Source organism: Microcaecilia unicolor, chromosome 2 (genome assembly GCF_901765095.1).
Source record: "Microcaecilia unicolor chromosome 2, aMicUni1.1, whole genome shotgun sequence".
NCBI lineage: Eukaryota > Metazoa > Chordata > Amphibia > Gymnophiona > Siphonopidae > Microcaecilia > Microcaecilia unicolor.
In genome coordinates, this window is record NC_044032.1 from 29,352,540 (window position 1) to 29,379,211 (window position 26,672).

General features: G+C 41.4%; 1 protein-coding gene across 1 annotated transcript in view; it reads right to left on the bottom strand.

Moving 5' to 3' along the window:
• UBE2R2 (ubiquitin conjugating enzyme E2 R2) overlaps positions 1 to 26,672 on the bottom strand; it is a 155,097-nt gene that overhangs the window by 30,146 nt on the left and 98,279 nt on the right. The window contains exon 4 of the mRNA XM_030192873.1: positions 13,574 to 13,708. Coding sequence (XP_030048733.1) covers positions 13,574 to 13,708 — 135 coding nt within the window. The remainder of the gene's footprint in view (positions 1 to 13,573; positions 13,709 to 26,672) is intronic.

The following is a 26,672-nucleotide window of genomic DNA, read 5'->3' on the forward strand; positions in this document are numbered from 1 at the left end:
ATCCATCAAGCCCGGTATCCTGTTTCCAACAGTGGCCAGTACAGGTCACAAGTACCTGGCAAGATCCCAAAACACTATAATACATTATATGCTGCTTATCCTAGAAATCAGCAGTAGATTTTTCCCAAGTACATTTTAATGGACTTTTTTTTAGGAAGATATCCAAACCTTTTTTAAACCCCGCTAAGCTAACTGCTTTTACCACACTCTCTGGGTGTGGGTGGGTGTCACATCAAAAGAAAAAGTCTCAGAGGAAACAAATACTGAAATTACTAAGGGGCCCTTTTACTAAACTTGTATTTATTTATGCATTCTTGTATCTCACTATTATCCAAAAACAAGATTTGGTTCAAAGTGGTTACAATTTACATTTTGGTGGAGTTACAATACTGTTGTGCAATGTTGAGAAGAATCTATAGTTCATGTGGCTATTCATAGAGTTTTTGCACGGACAGATTTGAAGTGGAAAAGGTACTAGCAGCTTGTGTGTTCAATTGTAGAGTTTTGGTGATATTTATTTATATAGTTTTTGAAGAGATAGATTTGAAAGGAAGGTGACAATATCTTTGTGATTAGCTGTTGAATTTTTTTGAAGAGGTAGGTTTTCATTTCTTTTCTGAATTGGAGGTGATCTGTGATGCTTCTTATGGTTTTTTTGTATCGAGTTCCACCATTGGAACCCAGGTAGCTAAATCCTGCTGTGTAGATAGTTTTGTAGATAGTGTTTTTGCAGTTGGGTAGATGGAGGAGTAGGTAGTTTCTGTTTTCTGGGCTGGCATTTCTTGAGGATAGTTCAATCATGTTAAGCATATATTTGGGTGCCATTCCGAACAGTACAAGAAAACAACTTGTGTAATATGATTAGCTGAGGTTCAAAAGTAAGTATCCAAAATAACACCAAGAACTTTTGAAGTTCTTTTAATCTTTAGAGAAAGGCAGTCGGATATAATTATAGAGTCTGGAACAGAATCAGTATTTCTATCTAACCAAAGTACTTTACTCTTATCGGTGTTCAATTAAAATCCATGGCTAAGGCAATAATAATTAACTTTAGAAATACTGCAAACAACCTTAGATGAAATATCATTCAAATCATTCTCAACTGGAATTAACAGTGGCATATCATCTGATTGAGTAATATTTCACACCTAAAGAAAAGCCAAAATCCATTAATGTCATGTAAACAGAACGGTGAAAGTGAAGAACCCTGTGGGATTCCACAAGATGGGTGCCAAGATTCTGCAAGCACCTCCTTCATTTTAACCCTATAATGTCTGTTAGAAATTCTTTAAATTGAAAAAAACATTGCCAGAAATAATGTAATATGGTAATGTAATGTAATATGCTTCTTGTATCCCGTTAACTCCCAAACAGCATAGGCAAACAGTACAGCATGTCATTAACCCAGAAAATGTTTAAAAAAAAGTTTTCAGATCTTTATGAAAGGAAAAGTAGGATGGAGAAGCTCATAAATCTACTGGTAAACAGTGAGATTAAACCAAAAATGATCTGGCATCTGAAACAAGAGAGTAAACTAACTTTGTACTATGGAAAGATCAAAATCTAAACTATAATGGACTTCAACTATGTTTACCCAAATAAAAGTTAATTCAGAGCTACAAGAGACTCAAAAGTTTAGCCAATAATGGAATACTGGCAACCAAATAATTCCCTCTAATTCAACTGGATACAGACCCTGTTGTAATAAAAAAATTTACAAAAGATGTAAGCCAGTTAATAGTTGATAGTGGAGATTTCATAAGATATGAAGGGCAACTATCTAATAAGAAGCAGCAGCAGAGAGTTTAGACAACAGACCCTTAAATTCAGTGGCACTGACCAAAGAAAAGGCATTCCAGTGCCTATCAACAGGAAAAGTCCCAGAGGCAGAAGTGGAAAGATCCACTTCAGACTGTAAATCAAATGGAACCAAACTCCTAATTTTTAGTAATTTATCCTGAAAAATAGGTAGCTAAACAAGAGGACGACAGAAAACATTCATCAACATCTGGGTACAGGTACCTAGTACTAAAGTCCTAAATAAAACAAAAAGCTGTTTAGACGAAGAAGCACCCTAAGTGAGGGAAAAGTTTTTTTTTTGCTTTATAAATAGCAGATTTATACATTTTCAGAGCACTACTCTACTTGGCAAATTGAGACCAACGCCAACAACATTCTAGCATTGACATTTAGATTTCAGAATTGCCAAGGATCTCTATATAGAAAGACGGAATCAAAGACCTTCACACTTTACAAGGAACAGAAGGGCGTAAGCTGCATGGAGAAGCAAGTACAATTAAGGTTGCCTTGCTGGACAGACGAGGAGTATACAGGTCTTTATCTGCAACCATTTACTATGTTTACTATGCTTAGTTACCCTCTCAACATCCAAGCTAGGGAGCAAAGGACAATTCTGCGATACAACAGAGTTCCCTGAGCCTGTGTGAGCAGTAAAGCGAAGATACTTACCTGTAGCAGGTATTCTCCGAGGACAGCAGGCTGATTGTTCTCACATGTGGGTCGACGTCCGCATCGGCCCAGGAATTGGATGGGATTTTGCAAGCAAAATATTTAAAAAAAAAAAGTTTTGCCAGTCTTCTGGCGCGTGCGTGCGGACTGATTTCCCGCCCGTCGTGTAGCGCATTCCCTCAGTTAAATCAAAAAACAAAGAGAAGCAAATAACTCCAAAGGGGAGGTGGGCAGGTTTGTGAGAACAATCAGCCTGCTGTCCTCGGAGAATACCTGCTACAGGTATGTATCTTCGTTTTCTCCAAGGACAAGCAGGCCCCCGGGACCACAGGATTAGACAGAGGGAACGACCAGTTTCGCATAAGGACTTTCTTCAGTACATTATGCAAAGGAGCCGTTGCAGCCTCTCTAGGCGGAGGATAATCCAGGACCTCGAGCATCTCAGCCCTGAGCTCATCCTCAACCTCCATAGGGAAGGGAATAGCCACAGCCATTTCCTGGACAAAGGAGGTAAAAGATAGACTCTCCAGTAAAGAAAGTGTCCTTTCTGGTGGAGGTGAAGGTTCAGAGGGAATCCCATAGGACTCGTCAGAAGGAAAAGTACCTGGGATCTTCCTCTTCTTCCCACGAACGATCATTGTGGAGGAGTGGCTTAGTGGTTAGGGTGGTGGACTCTGGTCCTGGGGAACTGAGGAACTGAGTTCGATTCTCACTTCAGGCACAGCTCCTTGTGACTCTGGGCAAGTCACTTAACCCTCCATTGCCCCAAGTACAAATACGTACCTGTATATGTAAGCCTGACATGAGTGGGAAAGCGCGGGGTACAAATGTAACAAAAAAAAATAATAAAATAAAATAAAATCTTCAGTATCGGACAAGATATCCCTCAGAGCAGTCCGAAACTGAGCCTGTCTCGACGCCGAAGAGCAACGTCTTCGAAGGCGGTGCCGAGAAGTCGACGCCCGCCTGGACTGTGGTGAAGCTTCCTCCATCGACGTGGAAGGGGAGTCGGCCTGGGTGGCAGGCGGCACCGAGGTCGGGGACCTCACCACAGGCGAAGGGCCAGATGCCGCTGCAGCAGACGGTATGGAAGGCGCAAGCACCCCTGACACCGAAGCAGACTGGCGCAGCAATCCCTCCAGAGGCTCTGGAAGCAGGGCCCTGATGCGGTCGTCGAGAACTGCCGTTAGACAAGGCTGCGGGGTCGGTAAAGGAGACGGTGGCAGAATCTGTCGAGGCTCGGGAGCACGTACCAGGCTGCCAGAAGACCGACGCATTGGCACCTCCTGAATAGAGGGGGAGCGATCCTCTCCACGCTGACGCTTCACGGGTGCCGATTCCCTCAACGCCCCAGAGCTCCTGGCACTGTGTGTCGATGGAGAATAACGACGGTGCTTCTTCGCCTTCGCTCGATGCCAGTCATCGAGACTCCTCGGTACCAATGAGGACGTGGAATCTTCACGCCTCCTCTAGGCCGGGTCTGACGAAGGTTGGTCCCAGAAGGCCTGCATAACAGGAGGCCTCGAGGCAGGTGGAGACCCACTCAATGCCTCACTGCTCCCAGCGTGGTCTTTCAGCAGCCATTACCTCCGTTCCCGACGTTGGTACTTCCCTTAATGTCGATGATGCCAACCTCAGTACTGAAGTCGATGTCGAAGGGCTGGACCAAGCCCCAAAAAGCTTTTCTCGTTGGGCTCGAGACGCTTGGTTCAGTTTCTTCATACGAAGACACAGACTGCAAGCGGCTGGGCTATAGTTGGGCCCAAGGCACTGGATACACCAGGTGTGGGTATCGGTACCTGAGATGATCCGGTTGCACCGAGTACAACGTTTGAAGCCCCTGGGTGTCTTCAATGACATGGAAGGAAAAACGGCTTCGGAGAAATCAAAAGACGCGATTGTGTATGATAAAAGAAAAAGGGCACAAAAATAAGGGAATAACCCAGCCACGACAAAAAACAAAGGAAACTTGAAAGGAGACAAAACAAAGTACACTACGGGAACTCCCCCCCCCCCCCCCCCCCCCCCCCCCCCCCCTTAATGACAATAATAATAAAATAAAGAAAAAATTAGGAGAAAAAAAGCAAAAACTCGAAGACTTGGAGAAAAGAAAACTGAGAACACGCTCACACGATGGGCGGGAAATCAGTCCACGCATGCACTGGCAAAACATTTTTTTTTTATATTTTGCTTGAAAAATGCCGCCCGATTCCTGGGCCGTTGCGGACGTCGACCCACATGTGAGAATCTGAGAATGGAGAATTTCCCAGTTTTATGAGTGGTCTTATAAAGTTCCAAAAAGGAGGAGCCACAATTCCTTGCTAATGAGGAACAATGAGAATCATGGTTCCCCCACTCTGTCAGTTTCAGGAGAGTTCTCATTATTAGGGATACTGGAGTGTGTACAGAAACCCTCCCTACAAACCAGGAAGAAGTCATCCAAGGTTAGATTGCCATGTACCCCTATTCTATAACAGAATGGAGGTACCTTGTTTTGAGTGGAAAAAGATCACAGGAGTGCCACACTTGAAATACCTGTTGAGCCACTCTTATCTAAAAAGGACAACTTATGTGACTGTAGCATATCTTTCAGCTTGTCTGCCAGGGAATTGTCCTTCCCTACTAGTAAAGTTGCCAAGGGTCCTCCTATGACCTCTCTACATCCTGACATTCTCCCAAACAGGCGGTACAATCTTGTTCCTCCCTGCTTGCTGATGTAATACATCGCCATCAATATAACTGGTAGTCAACCAACCTCCGAAAGCCTTTAGACTAGTGTTTCAACTGCTCTTCATTACATACATAGTAACATAGTAGATGACGGCAGAAAAAGACCTGCACAGTCCATCCAGTCTGCCCAACAAGATAAACTCACATGTGCTACTTTTTGTGTATACCTTACCTTGATTTGTACCTGTCCTTTTCAGGGCACAGACCGTATAAGTCTGCCCAGCACTATCCCCGCCTCCCACCACCGGTTCTGGCACAGACTGTATAAGTCTGCCCAGCACCATCTCCGTCTCCTGCCACCCAATCTCGTCTAAGCTCTTTAGAATCCATTCCTTCTGAGCAGGATTCTTTTATGTTTATCCCACGCATGTTTGAATTCCGTTACCGTTTTCGTTTCCACCACCTCCCGCGGGAGAGCATTCCAAGCATCCACTATTCTCTCCGTGAAAAAATACTTCCTGACATTTTTCTTGAGTCTGCCCCCCTTCAATCTCATTTCATGTCCTCTCGTTCTACTGCCTTCGCATCTCCGGAAAAGGTTAGTTTGCAGATTAATACCTTTCAAATATTTGAACGTCTGTATCACATCACCCGTGTTTCTCCTTTCCTCCAGAGTATACATGTTCAGGTCCGCAAGTCTCTCCTCGTACGTCTTGTAACGCAAATCCCATACCATTCTCGTAGCTTTTCTTTGCACCGCTTCAATTCTTTTTACATCCTTAACAAGATACGGCCTCCAGAACTGAACACAATACTCCAGGTGGGGCCTCACCAACGACTTATACAGGGGCATCAACACCCCCTTTCTTCTGCTGGTCACAGAAGAAAGAGATGTGACATCTTTTACAAGAGAGATGTGACATCTTTTCTGGGGAGGACCACAAACCCTGAATGTGAAAACCAATCTACATCTCAGTTTGGATGAACTTTGTTCGATTCTATTACAGAAGGGTGGTAAAAAAAAAATCAGGGCAGTTTACAGGCTAAAACGAAGGTTAAAAGGAAATTTATTTTCAATAAGTAAAAAAATAGCATTAGAATTGAGAGAGAAAAGGAGGAATAGAAGTAAAGTTGAGGAGAGAGGGGTAAATAAGAGGAGGGATTCAGATTGTTTTGCTGCTGGAGCTACACCTTCAAACTGCTTGGCCAAAGAAGGCTAAGGAGATAAATTCACATCAGCACTGAAAATCTGAGTTTGATATTGTGAAATTCGGACAGGGATCCATTATGCCAGATGAACCATTCACCAGGACACAGAAACTAGAGGGGTTTTTATTAAATATTCCAGTCAGAGGCCTACATCTTGAAGGTCTATTGAACTTATCTCCAATACCAGCTACATGTAAGTATCTTTGTTTTCTCCGAGGACAAGCAGGCCTTCCCTATTTTCATGTGGAAATCTCTAGCTACTGGGCTCACTGAAAACAAGAAAGCTAGGATAATTGATTCTCAAAACTTCAGACAGCCCAGAATACAGCAGCTAGACTCATTTTTGGAAAGACAAAATACGAAAGTGCAAAATCCCTAAGAGAGAAGCTCCATTGGCTCTCAGTTAAGGAACGTTCTGTGTTCAAAGTTTGCACACTGGTCCATAAAATCATTCATGGAAATGCTCCGGCATATATGTCAGACCTTACTGATTTACCTCCCAGGAACGCTAAAAAAAATCAGCACGTACATTCTTGGGATTCCACTTCCCTAGTTGTAAAGGTTTAAAATACAAACTAGTTCATGCATCCTGCTTATCTTATATTGGCACGGAACTGTGGAATACACTACCACTTAACGTAAAAAATATTCATGACCTTACCAACTTTCAAAAATCACTAAAGACCTACCTTTTTACCAAGACTACCCATAATAATTAATAACAGGAACTCTAAACACATCATTACTTACTAGGGAATCTGTCTGTTTTTTGATTTATCGAACTGTTTAATCAGTCTGTTTTCTGATTTATTGAATTGATGATTATATCCATTGTGTTACACTTGTTCTCTATGTAACTAATTGTTTTATCTACTCTTGATTGACGATGTTAGGATGTATTATTGTAAGCCACATTGAGTCTGCAAATGGGTGGAAATGTGGGATACAAATGCAACAAATATATAAAACATCGAGACTAAAGCTGATTCAACCTTAAAACTATATACATACTAGCTGTGGAGGTACAATCTGGAACAGATTAAAACAGGGCCTAGGAGGGTGGAGCTGAATTCTACACACTGAACAGATTCTGCAGAACTGCCTATCCGAACCTGTTGTGTCGGGTATCCTGATACAGACAATAGTGTAATGTGAATGTGTGGACTGAAGACCACGTCACAGCCTTGCAAATCTCCTCTATGGAGACTGAGCTCAAGTGGGCTACCGATGCTACCATGGCTCCAACATTGAGAGCCATGACATGTCCCTTAAGAGTCAGCCCAGCTTAAGTATAAGCAAAGGGGATGCAGTCTGCTATCCAGTTTGAAAGTGAGTTTGCTGATGGCCACCCCCAATTTGTCGGGATCAAAAGAAACAAAAAGCTGAGTGAACTGTATGGGCTTTAGTCTGCTCCATGTAGAAGGCTAAGGCTCGCATGCAGTCTAAGGTATACAGTACACTTTTCACCAGGATGGGCATGAGGTCTTGGGAAAAATGTTGGAACAATTGACTGGTTAAGATGAGACTCCGACACTACCTTAGGAAGGAACTTGGGGTGCGTGCAGAAGACTACTCTGTTGTGATGGAACTTAATATACGGTGGATGAGCTACCAGGGTGTGGAGCTCACTGACCCTGTGAGCTGAAGTGACCACCACCAGAAATATGACTTTCCATGTCACAAACTTCAGATGGCAGGTATGCAGAGGCTCAAAAGGAGCTTTCATCAGCTGGGTGAAGACAACGTTCAGATCCCATGACACAATGGGAGATTTGATTGGGGGCTTTGTCAACAACAAACCTCCAATGAAGCAAATAACTAAAGACTGTACAGAGATGGACTTGCCTCTTACACAATCAGCACCGACTGCACCAAGATGGACCCTTACAGAGTTGTTTTTTAAACCAGACTCAGAAAGGTGCAGGAGGTACTCAAGCAGTTTTTGTGTAGGGCAAGAAAGGCCTTGCCCTCACACCAGAAGGCAAACCTTCTCCATTTAAAAAAAAGAGTAACACCTCTTAGTTGAATCTTTCCTGAAAGCCAGGAAAATACAGGAGACACCCTCAGGCAATCCAAGAGACCCAAATTCTATGCTCTCATCCTCCAAGCCGTGAGGGCCAGAGCTTGGAGATTGGGATGCAGAAGGGACCCTTCGTTCTGCATGATGAGGGTCAAAAAACAGTCCATGGATCTTCGGAGGACACTGGCAAAAGAGGGAACCAAATCTGCCATGGCAACTAAGCCCTGATCTTGACTGAGTTTCAGCAAACATCCTCTCTATGAGAGGAATGGGAGGATATGCATACAGAAGACCCTGTTCCCAATGCAGGAGAAAGGCATCAGATGTAAGTCTGCCATGTGACTTGAGCCTGGAGCAGAACCGAGGGACCTTGTTGTTCAGATGAGTGGCAAAAAGATCCACCAAGGTGGTGCCCACTCTTGGAAGATCTTCCAGGCTATGCTCATGTTTAGAGACCACTTGTGCAGCTGCAATATCCTGCTCAGTCCACCAGGCAGTTGCTTTTGCTGGGCAGGTAAGTGGCACGGAGGTCCATCCAGTAAAGAAGAGCCCACTGCCACACCCCTACCGCTTCCTGACCCAAGGGATAGGATCATGTACCCCTCTGTGCAACCTGGTTGGCTGTTTGAATTTGAACAATTTGGTTCTGAAGTCTATCTCTGAAAGCTTGTAGAGTGTTCCAAAAGGCCCGGAGCTCGAGATTGATGTGGAACTGACCCTCCTGAGTGGACCACTGGCCCCGAGTGTGAAGCCCATCCACATGAGCTCCCCAACCCAGTTGAACAATGCGTCCTTAAGGATAGGGTGCAATGGTGCAGTGACTCCTTCCTTAGGAGACTTATAGCCCAGATCAGATGGCATTTCTGCCCTTGTCTCCTCCTCCGCCTCCAACTTAAATGGGACAGCTACAGCCATCTCCCTCACAAAACTGGTGAAAGAGCGTCTCGGGAGGAAATTTTCATCTTTTGAGGTGGTAAGGGCTCTGGTGTGATGCCATATGATTCCTCCTCTGAGAAGTAATGTGGATCCTCATCTGATTCCCAAGAGCGGTCTCTTTTGCTCATATCGAGAATAAGAAGACACAGTCTGCACCGGCCTCGACCTAGTGGAACAATATCCATGCTCTGAAGAGCCTCAAGATGCAGTCCTTCCCTCAGACTCTGGGGAAGTTTCCTCCCACAATGTAGGAGGAGGCACTGCATGTTCAGACTTCATGTTAGACACCTTGTGTGGCATTGAGGATATGGTTATCAGCATCGATGGAGCCTCGGAGATGGCCTGGGGCTGTTCTGCAAGCTCCCTTGATGTCAAGGGGGAGCTCCCTGCAACAATTGCACCAGCTGCTCTCAGAGCATGCTTCAGAACTGCTCATCGAAGGCGGGCATTGGCAAAGGTATGGGAGCTGGAGCCAAACCGGTGGAGGAAACCTGGCCACTCAACTGGCACGATGACACCACTTCCACGGAGGGGAAGTGGTCCTCCCAATGCAGGCACTTCTCAGGTATTGCAGAGCCCGATGCCTTGGTGCTCCTGGCGCTTCGTTCAGTCCCCTGGTGCCGATAAGGATGCCGCCGAATAAGAGCGTCGTCTCAGTGTTGGGCCCGATGTTGACTGGTCCCAAGGAATGCTAACAGCACCTGGTGTCGAGGCAGGTGGAAACCCACTTGATGCCAATGTCGCCGATGCCAAAGACGATGGTCTGGCCTTCAAAGAGCCAAAAAGATGCTCCATTTGAGCCAGTTGAACCCTATGGGTTCTCGCCTGCATATACAAACAGAGGGGTCATGATGCGCCAAGGCACCCGATGCACAAATTACGCGGGTGCGTGACAGAAATCATGTGCCTACACTTGGTCCACCACTTGAAGCCACTGGGTTCTTGGATATTGAAATTAGAATCTCGGCTAAATTAAACTCCTCATTTTTGAAGTGATCAAATTGAGGATGGGACTGTGGCCTAACCATGCAGCCAATCATGAAAAAGGAAACCTAAAAATGCTGAAAGAACGTAAAAGGTTAACAGGAAGGTAATAGGAAAGTAACTTAAGTAAAAAAAAAAACAAACAAACCCAAAACCTCAACACCTCCATGGGAAGGCACTCACTGAAAACTACAGCACAGCATTAGAGAGAGAACACAAAGCACATCCTTTCAGCTGCACAGAAAAAAAAAAAAAAGACTGGAGGACCAGCGCTACTGCGTTCCATTTCCACTGCAGCTCCTTGTAACCTTGGGCAAGTCAGTTAAGCCTCCACTGTCCAGGTACAAAAAAAAAACCCAAAAAAACCTTAGAATGTGAGCCCTCTAGGGACAGAGAAAGTATCTGCATACATATACACAGCGTTACGTATGTCTAGTAGCACTACAGAAATGATTAGTAGTAGTAGAAATGTTAAATAGTAGTAGTAGTAGTAAAAAATATCATCTGAAAGTCTTGCCCAGTTAAATTACCATAAGAGTCTAATAGAACTTGAAAATTTCTCCACTACTGAAAAAAGTTCTTTATCATTAGGTGCTTGAGATATCAAAATATTCTCTTAGATGTCTTAGAAAGCTGCTGACAATCTTGCAAACTAGCACAATAATCTACAAGGGTCTCTTGATTATGTGTTTTACACCACATTTTCTTTCTTCTGTAAGTCCTGTTTTGCCAACTTAATATCATCTGAAAACCAGGGAGCAACACATGTTTTTAACACTAATTTCTAAAGGAGCTATGACATCAAGACTCTCCGTCAAAGAGAATTCCCAAAAATCAATTGCATCTTCTACCTTTAAAGAATCTAAAGGACAGTTTAGAACACCATAAGGAATGCAAACCATCTATCTCAAACTGGGGATGTACTGTCTTTTAGATGAGAAAGAAACAGAAATCAAACCATCATCGGTCCGAGGCACTGGAGTATTAGACAAAGAAAAATCAGGATCATTAGCAATAGTTCGACAGATAAAACACAAATCAATAGTATAACCATGAACATGAGTAGGTCCCTTAACCACTTGCTCCCAACCCAAAGAATGTCATACTAAACAAAAATCATGTTGCGCTGAACCAATCCTAGGTGAAATCAAAAATGGTGCAGCTCCTGATGCCACTGGGATCAATGCCTCCAATTCAGATGTACCGGACTTTGGTACACCAAGAAGATTCTCATGCAGGGCCTCTACTTTTCTGTGTTCTTTTCTGTATTTAAAAATAGAGTTTACAATGAGAGGACATGATTAGGTCCAAGGCACAGCAGGCACCAGTTGTAAGGATCTGTCAGAGACATGGTCCTACTGCACTAAGAACTTCTTAAACCCACTGGGAGGCTTTTGATACATATTGGGGAAAAACAGCCAAAGCAAAACTTAAGCCAATTGATTGTTTTTTGTTTTTTTTTGAAAGAGGTCCCAATCAGGAGCTCAGGCATAAGTAGGCCATGAACAAAAAAAAAAATAATTAAAAATGCTAAACAGTAAAACTTAAGGGGAACAAAAAGAAAATAAAAACAAATGTCACATGCTACTCACACTGGGGGAAAAAAAAAAGGCAGGAAGGCCAAACAAAAAAAAAAGCAAAATGGAGTGTCCCACATGCATGCACAGTAGGACAGACCAAAGCTTCTAGAATAAACAGAACACTCTGCAGCATTCGTTCCAGGGCTCCATGGATGATGTCATCTACATATCCTGCTTGTCCTTGGAGAATCTAAATACAAATTTATTAGGGGTGCATTTCGATTAAAAATTTTTACATGTTTAAAAAATTTCAATCATGATTAACTGTGTGATTAAAAGACCAAAATGAGAAGAAAAGAGAGGAAAAAAAAATAAAAACTACCCTCCAGTGTCCAGCATATTGCCCATCTCCTCCACTCCCCAGGCTCAGTCCAGGAATTCCACATCTTATGATCTCTCGTCCCTCCCCCCCCACCCCACCTGTCAGCAGCAGAATGGCATCTCTCCCTGTACTTCAACCTCACCAACTTTCCTGTACTTTCAAAAGTTGCCTACACAGAAGGAGCAGTGTAGCAGTGTCTATATATGCTGCCTGCTCCAGAGACTCCTTCTCAGCCACTCCGCCCCCTCTGAAGCAGTTTCCTGCTTCCTCAGAGGTGGGACAGGTCAGAGGGAGCCTCTGGAACAGGCAGCATATAAAGACAATGCTGTGCTGCCCCTGCTGTCTAGGCAACTTTGAAGGTAAAGGACAGTGCAGAGAGATGCTGATCACACTGTTGACAGGGGTGTTGACAATTAATTTAATTAGCTGCAATATTTAAATCGTGACTAAACGTTAAATTGCAGCATTAACCATGATTAACGTGCAGCCCTAATTATTTATATAAAATTATTTTTAAAATGTGTGTGCGCGCACATATGCAGTAAAACTACAGGTACCACAGTAGCCATCTCTTGGAAAAGGTGACTAAAGTCATCAGAAACAAAATTAGGTTTTAAGGAATCCTATTAGAATAAATTGTAACATAACAGTCCGAACCCTGTACCTTTGTGTGAAATAAAAAGTTATAGATGTTCAAACGTATGTAACATTTTCAGCCTGCTGATGGACCCATAGCATTGAGAAACTGGCCATACTCAAAATCTGGATCTGCCAGAGATGGTCACATACACACAAAAAAATCAGTGATGTTTCCACCAAGGAAATGAAACCCACACAGAATAGCCCATATTACGATAAGCATCTGTTTAGATCAAGAACACAATTTTCATTAAGTAAAATGTTTTCCTTAAAATCATTCTGATAAGACCATATGTATTACTACTTTCCAGATATAGAATTTAGGCTCTAAGGCAGATGGCATAATGGCTATTAATTTAGTTGAACTATTTGAGAAGAGAAAAAAACATTACCTAACAGCTGGATAAAGAGTTTGAAAGATCGAATAACCTGAACAACCATGGTAGTGAAGAAACTTAACCGACTTTCAGAACGTCTTTTACACATAATGTCCTTGAGATATAAAAGCTTCAAATCAGTTTGAATACCTAACTTCTGACTCCTACCATGACCATTAATTCTGGATGAGAATGTCTAACATGGATTTGGATCACTGAACAGCACTGAAAACAGCAGCAATTGTGTTCAGATTTGCTGCTCTTGGTACTCAATGGTCTGGCAAATATAAAAACTGAAATGGTCAATGTGGGATAAATGCACCAGATTTTAAAGCATCTATGTTCCTATTTCTCTTGCACAGTTTACCTAATGATTTCAGCATATTCTTTGTCTTTTCCTTTACTGTCCCTCCATTTTCTAAACATTACTGAGGCGTCCACATTGGCAGGAGAGAAGGTGTTGGGCTCATTAAGCAAGGAGATAACACTCAGCAGTATAGTCCTGAAAACAAGAATACAAAGGTGAGTTCCAATATTTTATGAAAATTATGCTTATATACACACACACATACCTTAAGCAATGACCCATTCTTGTTGTATTAGTTCACTTGAATATATACAAATATGGGGCAAACATTTGAAATTAGGATGACTGAATAAAAAATACCAAAAGATACTTGCTCTCTCATCCATTATAAGTTGTATATCATTTCTTTCAAAACCCTTCTCCAATATCCTTAACTGACCTGTATTGACAAATGCAAGTGACAAAATCCAATTATCTAAATCCAGCACAACTGTGCTTTTTACTGGCCTGATGAAGATAATCGAAGTTAGTCAAAATGTATTATTTTAGCCAAATATAAAGACTTGTTACCTACAAGCTGTAGCACAACTCATTTCTGCCCATATGTATTGCATACTCATGCCAAAGCAGCACTAGGGGTCTACATTTGAGAAATTTCTAATTGATCTAATAAAACCTTTAACACTAATACAAAGTAAACATTCCTTAATCTTCACTTCCCCAGTTGTAAAGGCCTAAAATACAAACTAATGCATGCGTCAAACTTCTCTTACCTGACTACACAGTTATGGAACGCATTGCTGCGCAGCTTAAAAAATACTTATGAACTAACTTTCGCAAATCCCTGAAGACCCTAAAGGACAAGTCCATAGACCGCTATTAAATGGACTGGAAAAATTCCTCATTTTTAGGTATAACTTGTCTGGAATGTTTTTACGTTTGGGGAGCGTGCCAGGTGCCCTTGACCTGGATTGGCCACTGTCGGTGACAGGATGCTGGGCTAGATGGACCTTTGGTCTTTCCCAGTATGGCACTACTTATGTACTTATGTACCCACCTATTCAACAAAGCATACCAATAAAAGCAGCAACTATAAATGTAATACATCGCAACCTACCTATTATCAACAATGTTTTTGCTTAGATCTGCTTGTTTAAATTTTGATTACGTTAATTTCCATGGCATCTCCACCTTACCCATTGTCAGTACTGTTTACTACTTATATTTACTTGTTTAAACTTCGATTATGCTATTCTTTATGTAACAGTAACTGTTCTCTCCTAATCTACTATCCACTAATACCGACACATTGAGCCTGCAAAGAGGTGGGAAAATGTGGGATACAAATGCAATAAATAAATAAATGAACAGTCATGGACTTTACTTCTGAATTACATAAGTGGTTATGATAAATACACAGGACCATTGTTTTGGAAGTAGAGTAACGTGCAGCCAGAAAAGTAACAACAGTTCAATTCCTGGCCTAGATAATTTACTCAGCTAGGGGAAAAACTACCACACACTTGGTCTAAACAGAAAGCACCAAAGCAGCTAAGGGAAAGCTGCCTATACTTATAACATCTGCAATTCCAGAAGGAAGCTCTGACAGATACAAAGTACTACTGCTGATGTTCACCATAAACGATATACAGGTCATATCTACCCTGGCTTAGTAGTGAGGTTCATAACTGCCATGGGTGTGCACAAAACTAGCCCCCTGAAGACATCACTCCAAATATACTTCATTGTTACAGGTTTTATTAAATTTTGTTTTTCCTTCTCAAAAGCTAACACAAATCATCAAACCATAATGTAATCCTCAGAGTGGAGGAAAAACCCTCACACCCCCAAGCAGTGATTTTCTCAAATTTTTAACACCGCTAATATCAACCGGGCTGTAGCATCATAGGTAAAGAACAAACATGAAAATGGTATTAATTCAACAATCTAGACACTTGGAATGCCCTCCCGCAGGAGGTGGTGGAGATGAAAATGGTAACAGAATTCAAAAATGCGTGGGATAAACATAAAGGAATCCTGTTCAGAAGGAATGGGTCCTCAGAAGCTCAGTGGAGATTGGGTGGCAGAGCCGGTGAGGGGGGGGGGGGGGGGGGGGCTAGTGCTGGGCAGACTTCTATGGTCTGTGCCCTGAAAATGGCAGATACAAATCAAGGTCAGATATACACATAAAGTAGCATATATGAGTTTATCTTGTTGGGCAGATTGGATGGACTGTACAGGTCTTTCTCTGCCGTCATCTACTATGTCACTATGTTACCTAATGATAATAAGAGGAGTGAAATCGCACCTATCTTTAAAAAAAAAAATATCCCAACAGGAGCCTGTCTCACCAGTGGCTTCTTCAGGGGATCATCATACTTCAGCGCCTATAAAAACAAACCTGGTGTCAAAACAAGTGAAAGCAAAAATAAGTACATACATAAGGCAATCCTGAACTGGTATTAATCATGCCATAACGTTTCCCCTGCAGCTTATGCAAATCAAAAATGGTGCCAATCTGCCTTGTGGACACCACAAAATATAACCACTGCGTTATACAGGAAGTCAAGTCATCCAATCACACCAATCAAAATGTCCAACGTTATCCAGTCACCATCTCATCACAAAAGCACAATCCATTCAATGGTGTTATTGAGGCTGCTAGGCTCTAAAACATGCAAGCAATGAATCCCATCGCTGTATGAGCTTCCTTGCTGTGATCTCCACATCAGCCCATCGTCACATGATAAACAAAATCTTCAAAGGACAGGTTACGCAACAATACAGTGAGTCACTAACAGGACTCCCAACTTGAGTCATAGTACTGCTGAACGATGTTCATTCAATCTATTGTGTAATGGCCAGACAGTTTTGCCAACATATAGTTTGTTACATCTACATTTTAATATGTGCACAATGTGATCTGCCTTAAAGGTGTTAGAACATCTCAATACATAAAGACTTATCCACAGGGTTCACAAATGGGAGTTCTTTCATCATAGGGCAAGATTTACGTCGTCTGCATCTATGGTACCCAAGCACTGGTGTTGACTCCTGCTCCAACGATGGCCCAATAACAGAGCTGGATTCAATACGATATTTTTGAGTATATAACCCGCAGATTATACACTATTTTAAATTTAGAACAGGATTTAGATTTACTATTTATAATCCGCCCTTATCTCCCATGTTACTCTATTTCCAAGTCAGCCCCGGCCCTTACATTACCAGACAATAGACTGAGATGCGAATTGAGTAATAAACTGTATATCTTTATTTAACCAATAGCAAAAAGATAGCAATTACAAATGAATTTCACCAATCATTCACAAGTTGAAAAGTAAATTTCTTGGGCATCATCTTCCTCTTCATCACCAGAAGTAAAGCTTTTAAAGTCAGTGTCAGCAAAATGTTCTTCAGCAAATGCTTCAGCTTCGTCATCTCCCATTTCATTCTTCATCACCACTGGAGTCTGAATATGGTAAAGCTGTTGTTCTCGAGTAAGCCTACCTTTTGAAAGCCATGGATAATGGTAGTTGGTTTCACAGCATTCCAAGCACTCTCTACCCAACAGCAAACTTCTGTATATATTGTGCGTCACTGTATACTGGAAGGAGAGAATGAATGAGTTCCTTCTCACATTCACTCTTTTCTTATGAGCGTTTTAAATGCGTGATTGATGGCGATGTCCAGCAGTTGTAGTTTGTAAGTAAGCCCGCCAGGGATTTTTTTTTTGTTAACATCTTCAAGTTTGTGGGCTGCCATTGAATCAAATATAAGTAAAGACTTCTGAGCAAAAAATCCACCAGATCGAGCATGGAAGCACTTATCAACCCACTCTTTCATAATGACTTCATTCATACAGCCATTTTTGTTGACTATCACGACCACAAAGAGGAAAGTTTTCATGAGGAATAGTTGAGTGTTTGAAAATGGACAATGTTTTCAATTTCCTCCTATCGGCATCACAGGTTAACAGTGAAACTGCTCCATTCATGGCCTGTTGATGTAATTGAGACTGTTTTGCTGCCTCACTCAGCCACTGTTCTAGTTGCTGGTGTGGCGAATGCCACAGGGACTTCGTCCATGTTAAAAATGCTTCCTGGTAAAAGATTACCTTTAAGACTCTTGTTAACCATTTTCTTTTCCCAATGTTCTGGTAGCCTCTGAACTGTGGTTCTGGCCCTGACAAAATTTCTATGCATAAACTCGTGAGTCCAATTAACCTCTCCAGTAAAATCTGGTATTTTCATCATGATGGCAAGCGCTTTGGTCTTTTGTTTGGATGCTGATAGTTGAGATCACCCTGCAAACTTTCTCTTTTGATAGTATCCCAATGTTTCAATTTCACCTCAAATTGAGACCACTTGGCAGACCCTTCCACGACAAGCACACTTCCTTGGGTTGAGTTCATTTAAAGTTTCTTCTTGGTGGCACCATTCTCAGACAGACTTCTCATCCACCGAGAATAAGTGTCAAAATTCTCTGTTTCCATGTTCTTTTGCATACCCTATCACTAAGTCAGATGTTTAAGACCTCCTTTTCAGCACAGTTAAGGTAGGCCTTATGTAGAATTGAACTGTTGCCTTATAAGCCAATCCCATATCGACTGACATTGCATAGCCTTGCTTTCTGCAAGACATGCATATCTACATTCTGCATATATAATCCATGTCTATATAAGGGTGCAGAGGTTACATGTGTGAAAAAATGGTACTTCTTTTAGATTTATGTCCCTGGATAGAAAGCTATCTGCAAGGTGTGATCACAAAAAACAGGGTGGGTCTGCATAACATCCCAATTTCTTCTGATGGTATTTGCCACCACTTCCCCTCCCAACTTGAATCTCAAAACAAAAGTATCAGTTGTCACCATGAGACATCATAGTGGACTTACTTGCATCTTTCAACAAATCCTGGTTGGTGTATGTTGAGATTTCGCAAAAAAATTGACCATTTTCTAATCAAAGTGTATAAGAAACCAACTGCCATCCCCACTGGTTGAATAATTTACTCTACTCAGGATTTCTACATTTTCACAGGATTTGTGATGACAACAAATTCAAGTTACAGGCTCATGTGTTAGCCCCTCTCATGCAAAGACTTGGACATCTTAAGAATGTTTCGAAGGCAGCTTACTGGTAGACAAAATTTAACAACCTAGATATGTTAAAAGATTTGAGTAAATCAACTATGTCTCATAGTGACAAGACTGATACTTTCATATTGAGATTCAAGTCAGGAGGGAAGTGGTGGCGATCATGATTAGAAGAAATTGGGATATTATGCGGACGCATTCCATTTTTTTGAGTTCACACCTTGTGGGTAGCTTTTTCGAGGAACAGAAAACTAAGAAAATTATTGAGTCCAGCTATGTTACTTGGGCCATCATTGGAGCAGGAGTCAACACCAGTGCTCGGGCACTAAAGATGTTGACGCTGTAAATCTTGCCCTATGATGGAAGCACTCACTTCATTTGCGAACCCTGTGGACAATAAGTCTTATCAGATGTTTTAACACCTGTTAAGATGGATCACGTTGTGTACATATTAAAATGTAGATGTAACAAAAGACCATCTAGCCATTACTCATTAGAATGAACATTGTTTAGCAATACGACTCCTCAAGTCGAGAATCCAGTTAGTGGCTCACTGTATTGCTGCTCAACCCATTTTTGAAGATTTTGTGTGTTTTATTGATCATGTGACAGTGGTCCGCCATGGAGGCGACACAGTAAGCTCATGCAATGAGAACAATGGATTAATTGCTTGCATGTTTTAGACCCTAGCAGCCTCAATAACGCCATTGATTGGACCGTGTTTTTGTGATGAGATGGTGATTGGATTACATAGGATATTTTTTGAATGTGACTGGATGATGACAACTTCCTGTATGATGCAGTGGTTATATTTTGTGGTGTCCACAAGGCAAGTTGGCACCATTTTGACTCATAGGGGCTGTGGGGAAAAGTTATAGCAATGATTGAAACAGCGAGTCCTGGACTGCCTTATATATGTACTTATCTTTGCTTTGTGACTCCATTTTTTATAGTCACTTAAGTATGATGATTCCTCCCCCCCCCTCCCCCGAAGAAGCCACTGGTGAAACAGGCTCCAGTTGGATCTTTAAGATAGGTGCAGTTTCATCCTGTTTATTAGTATTGAGGCCTTAGACTGTTGAACAAATAACATGAGTGGAGGTAGTTTAACCTATAATACCACAGTCCGGTTGATATTAGCTATGTCAAATTTCTTTGAGAAAATCACTGCTCGGGTGAATGAGGTTTTTCCTCCACTCTGAGAATTAATACATTATGGTTTTGATTTATAAAGTGATTGTTCTTCCACTTTTTGTTTTTGATTGTTAGCACATTCATTTTGTTAAGTGGAAATTGGTTCTCTTGTTCATATTAAAGTTTCCTTCTCAGAAAGCCATAAGGCTAAGTACAATAAAGTAATATATATTTAAAATTCAAGCTAAAAAGCAGTTACATCGTGATTTCAATTTTCTGTTACATCAAGCCATCAAGAGCAGTCCATAGAACAGGAGCACAGTATAAATGTTTTCACACCAATCCATCCCAGTCAGATTTTGCTTACAGTAGATTTTGAAACGATGATCAGTTTTTCAAATTTATGCTTTTTCTTCTAATTGTTGACACTTTGCGTCTGTTATATAATTTGTTTTCTTTTTTGTGTGTTGTTTTTACCGTTCACTGTCTAGAAAATAGTACGCTTGGATAGCATTGTTAAGTTGCTACTTGATTGTTTGACTGGATTAAGATCTTTGTCAACCATGTTTGAATGCTTTCAGACCAGTAGAGATTGCTCTTAGTTCTAGGTCAAGATGATGCATTTTCCCTCTCTGGTCCAAGCTCCTACGATTCAAAAAGAACAGAACATGAGGTCCCCCCCCAATCCTATATTAGAGTCATGTATAGGGAATGTTTGTCATTTAATAGCACATGTAACTCATTTTCCTGGTAAGGGAAATACTAAATACATACCATATGAATATGTGTTTTCCTATATGGCCCTTCCAGGTTTAGATCTAATGGGCAGCCATGTAGGACCTCATCACAGATATGCATTTTATCTGGTGAAAGGGGTGTGGATAGTTAAGGTGAAAACAAATGGGACCGAGAAAGAAGGCAGGAAAAGCAGGATTTCTGTGTATTTTTATCTCACCTTTAAACACACCTCCACTGCTTTTTCTGCAACTGGACCTTTGAAACTGAATTTACTGTCTTCTTAAGTAGAGACTATGTATCTTTTAGGTGGCAACTAAGGAAGTTATTTTAAAAAGCTTTTGCTGTCTATTTTGTTAAAGTATGTCATTGATTTTATACATGCCGTGTTCTGTGATGGATGGCATTTTAGTTAAACATGCAGAACTTAAGTGCTGAACAAGTGGAATCTTTCCCAACTCACTCCCTACCAGGGCAGACACACAGGGACTGGCGTATTTTGAATGCAACAGTACCCAAATATTCCATTTTTTTGGAGAGAATAAAATTAAACCAAGTGTGATAGCATATCTAGATATAAGTCCCTGATTTAAAAGCACGACTCAACTACAGCTACAGCTACACCACTAGTCAGCAGTACACATAGCAACTAGCTCAGTCATTAGATTTCAGTGCACATAACCATTAAGAAAATGATCTATGAAACCTTGTAACTAAAGTAATTTATAACCAAAAAATATTTGCATCATTAAAGCACCTTAGCAGAATACAGAGTGATAACAAGAGAGGAGGTGCATGGTAGGAAAAATATGAGAAGCATGCTTCATGGAAATATTTCCAACCCTGTTGTCCCTGCTATATATATATATAATAGACATAATTCAGGCAAAAGCCCTTTCTAAAGGGTCTGTGTGTATATATACATACATATCTATATACACACACACAGACCCTTTAGAAAGGGCTTTTTGCCTGAATTACGTTGAGTAGATCTCCTCTGAATTTCAAGTGAGATGAAATGGGGTAGCTGATTACGAACTCTAGTGATTCTAACGCTGGGACGGTTGTGTTAACTTGCTGGTCAAATATATATCATAGGAGGGGGCTATGCCATCAATCATCCAAATATAGAAATCTGTGCCTCACCAGTTTAAATGCACCGCTACCACAGGTAAGAATTTTGTGGTTGATACTCAGTACATATCCAGACAAGAGTCACTACTACCCAGGAAAGTCCTGCTCACTAGGTACATAACCAAATTTAGCAGCATTATCTGGATAATGTGCTAAAAATATGGGCTGACAGCAGTATCTGGGTAGTGCTAGGACAGAGCCTAGATGGAGTTGCCATTTACCTACTTAGAAGTGATATTCAGTCCACTAACAGTGGTTCTCAACCCAGTCCTTGGGGCACACCCAGACAGCTGGGTTTTCAAGATACCTACAATGAATGTGCACAAGATAGATTAGCATACTAAGGAGGCAGGGCGTACAAATCTTATGCATATTCATTTTGGGTATCCTCAACACCCAGTTGTCTGGGTATGCCCCAAGGACTGGGTTGAGAAGCACTGTACTAATGGGTTAACAGCCCAAATCTAGTTAGGACCACAAGGAGGCAAGATAAACCTGGATATTAAGCACCAGACAGCATCTAAATACCAACACTGAATATTCATGTATAGAATACCCAGTGCTTTTTTTGTAAGAAAAAAGGTACTGGACTCATGCAGTGCAACTTTAGGGGCAGGGTCACTATTTATGGCTCCTCCCCTACAGCAGCCACACTCCCATAGTAACCACACCCCTTTTACCAGCCATGGAACATATAAAAAAAGGCATTACTGAAAATACTTTATCCAATTTGTTTTAAGTGTACTACTTAGTAGCTTTGTTGCAGACAAAATAATAGAATTCAGTCATATCATGGGAGAAAGTAGGTGGATATGTCTGAAACATAAGTACATAAGTAATGCCACAATGGGAAAAGACCAAGGGTCCATCGAGCACAGCATCCTGTCCACGACAGTGGCCAATCCAGGCCAAGGGCACCTGGCAAGCTTCCCAAACGTACAAACATTCTATACATGTTATTCCTGGAATTGTGGATTTTTCCCAAGTCCATTTAGTAGCAATTTATGGACTTGTCCTTTAGGAAACCGTCTAACCTTTTTTTAAACTCTGCCAAGCTAACCGCCTTCACCACGTTCTCCGGCAACGAATTCCAGAGTTTAATTACGTGTTGGGTGAAGAAATATTTTCTCCTATTTGTTTTAAATTTACTACACTGTAATTTCATCGCATGCCCCCTAGTCCTAGTATTTTTGGAAAGCGTGAACAGACGCTTCACATCCACCTGTTCCACTCCACTCATTATTTTATATACCTCTATCATGTCTCCCCTCAGCTATCTCTTCTCCAAGCTGAAAAGCCCTAGCCTCCTTAGTCTTTCTTCATAGGGAAGTCGTCCCATCCCCGCTATCATTTTAGTCGCCCTTTGCTGCACCTTTTCCAATTCTACTATATCTTTCTTGAGATGCGGCGACCAGAATTGAACACAATACTCAAGGTGCGGTCGCACCATGGAGCGATATAACGGCATTATAACATCCTCACACCTATTTTCCATACCTTTCCTAATACCCAACATTCTATTCACTTTCCGAGCCGCAGAAGCGCACTGAGCAGAAGGTTTCAGTGTATTATCGACGACGACACCCAGATCCCTTTCTTGTTCCTTAACTACTAACGTGGAACCTCGCATGACGTAGCTATAATTCAGGTTCTTTTTTCCCCACATGCATCGCCTTGCACTTGTCTCACATTAAACGTCATCTGCCATTTAGACGCCCAGATTAGTATATACACACAACTGGGCATTTATAAGTGTCTGTCCTTTAACAAAGCTGCATGTTCAGAAATCATAGCCATAAGTATAGGCAGCTATTCAAACATTATCACATGCAAACACCAGAATAGGCATCCATACACACATTGCAAAAGTAAACATCTTCAACAGAGTACATCCAAATGTTAATTTTTCTCATTCCATCTTCTGAAATTCTAGACAGCAAATGTACAGATCAGTAGGACCAAAATAGTCCAAAACAACTAAAGTCAGAAACACAGTATATACCTAACTGTTCAACCACCCTTAAGATTCACCTTTGGGTTTAAAAAGCAAAAACCATGTGCATGTCCAAAGCTTATGTTTGATTTATTCTTACTGTGCACCGCCTTAAGTGAATTCTTTCAAAAAGGTGGTAAATAAATCCTAATAAATAAAATGTAGACTGGATAAACAAATTAGAAAAAAAGTTTAAAGCAATTGCCCTTGATAAGAAATACTTGGTAGCAATAATGGAAGAATGATGGAATATTCACATAGCAAGCAGACTGAGCCAACAGATTTATTTTCCACTGAACATAATTTTGTATGAACTTGGCAGCTAATAGTGTGCTGAACTGGACAAAGTTGGCACATTTAGACTGACTCAGGACAGAATTTCTGCAAGAAGGAAGCTCTGTGAAATAGCAGTAATAAAAGAAAACAAGTGCATTTTTATAATATACCACTACATGCCATAAAACAAAAGGAGCAAGTTTCCATATGCTATCTTTTTCTTTGGATGTAGAGCACAGGAAAAAAAACAATGATGTTAAATGCTCCCAGGTATCAACTTAATTTTTTTTTTTTTTTTTAATTGTACTTATAAATAGTAAGTCTGATTGTTAAGCTGTGTTTTGGTAGCCCTTTACCAGGTGAAAACATCTCTGCTTCTGGGTCACTATAACCAGCCCCTCCAAACACTGCTTTGAGTGAATTCTTTCAAAAAAGGCCATAAATAAATCCTAATAAAAATAAACAAACAAACACGCAATGATTTACAATTTAGAACTAATTACTACTCTAACCAATGAAACCAATACTTCCTGGGTACATCTGTATGCTGCACAATCCGGCATGTTTGAAAATATAAGTGAGATCAAATAGAAATGCTACAAATAAAGAATGAAACTTGGATAGAGCAGCTCAGAGGTTTGTTTGCTTTGTTTTGGGTGAACAGGGATGATGGCTGAGTGGAGGAGAGGAAAAGGGAGTACATAAGTACATAAGTAGTGCCATACTGGGAAAGACCAAAGGTCCATCTAGCCCAGCATCCTGTCACCGACAGTGGCCAATCCAGGTCAAGGGCACCTGGCATGCTCCCCAAACGTAAAAACATTCCAGACAAGTTATACCTAAAAATGCGGAATTTTTCCAAGTCCATTTAATAGCGGTCTATGGACTTGTCCTTTAGGAATCTATCTAACCCCTTTTTAAACTCCGTCAAGCTAACCGCCCGTACCACGTTCTCCGGCAACGAATTCCAGAGTCTAATTACACGTTGGGTGAAGAAAACTTTTCTCCGATTCGTTTTAAATTTACCACACTGTAGCTTCAACTCATGCCCTCTAGTCCTAGTATTTTTGGATAGCGTGAACAGTCGCTTCACATCCACCCGATCCATTCCACTCATTATTTTATACACTTCTATCATATCTCCCCTCAGCCGTCTCTTCTCCAAGCTGAAAAGCCCTAGCCTTCTCAGCCTCTCTTCATAGGAAAGTCGTCCCATCCCCACTATCATTTTCGTCGCCCTTCGCTGTACCTTTTCCAACCTAATTGACTTCAGCTTTTTGACATCATGAGTCTCCTGTTCGCAATGTAACCTCCTTGTCAGGAACAAAGGCAAGAAATTCCCAAGCAAACTTTCTAGCCACTACCCACCTCACAAGCAGTCTCCCTGCAGCCAGCCAGGCCTCAATCTCTTTCACACCTCCCCCTCCAGTTTACCTTTTAGCTTGTTTCTGTTGTACAGCAACAGCAGAGAAATTTGGCTGTGCCAGCCCAGAAGTCTCATTTCTGCTGCACCCCTGCGGAACAGTAAGCTATGGGGCAGAGTGAGGCAGAGAGGAGATTCCGGGGCAGCACAGTCAACAACTTTCTCTGTAATGCTGCTGTATGACAGAAACAAACTGAAAGGTAAACCAGAGGGGAAGCTGCCTCGGCACCTGCGGCTCCTCCTGTTCCGACAACAATGGACGGGGAGCAGGCAAAAAAGGTGCCCATAAGTAGCAGATATTTTAAAAATGATGACTGTTTAGGGATGAATGGGGGGAGGGGTGCGTGAATGTGGGGTCCTAATGCTAGGCTAAGAGCACTATGTGATACTAGAGATGGTGATTGCCTGTCAAATGGCATTTCCTGCAACTTGGATGTAGACTAAGCATCCTAGACCCTGGAAGCACAGCCAATCTCCTTTTAACAAAAAATAGATTTAAGTGCATCTAGAAGCTATTTAAAATTACTATTATTTTAAACACAAGGAATACACTCAATGTCCTTAAGTCCAGGAGAGATTTGAGTCCTCCTTTTCTCTGGGATCAGGAAATACTTGGAATAAAATCCCTGCTCCCTGAAGTGGAGTAGCAGCCTGGTGGTTAGTGCAGCAGACTCTGAACCTGGGGAACCGGGTTCGATTCCCACTGCAGCTCCCTTACCCTGAATTGTTCTGTTTACCTGTCTTACCTAGATTGTAAGCTCTTTGAGCAGAGACTGTCTTTTGTGTATGGTGTACAGCACTGTGTATGCCTTGTAGCGCTATAGAAATGATAAATAGTAGTAGCTCCTTGTGACTCTGGGCAAGTCACTTAATCCTCCATTGCCCCAGGTACAAATAGAGAAAGGTACATTCTGATGCCAAGAGTTTGGACATGATCTCAATAGGCAATCCAGTGTTAGTGGGAGGGAGAGTACAACAAATCTGAGGTTATCAATAGAAATCCTGAGGAAGAAGGGCAACCTTCAAAAGCTAATCAAGAAATGTATTAAGTTATGTCCAATAAAAAAAGGTATCATCTTAATTTTCTTTTCCATGTTTTATTTTGTTTGATTTCTATTGATAACCTTAAGAGTGGACTAACACGGCTACCACACTCCTCAACAAATCTGATGAAATAACCACAGCTGTGAATATTTTCAAAACATTACTCAATGAAGTAGAAACCAAAAGTATTACAAAAAGGTCTTGTGGCAACTCCAGAATATGCCTATAAGAGCTGAATTGCATAAATTTACCATAAAGTTTATCTGCATGTAGTACAGACTATTGTAAAATGTTATAGTAAGTGGTAACAACCAGATACTGTA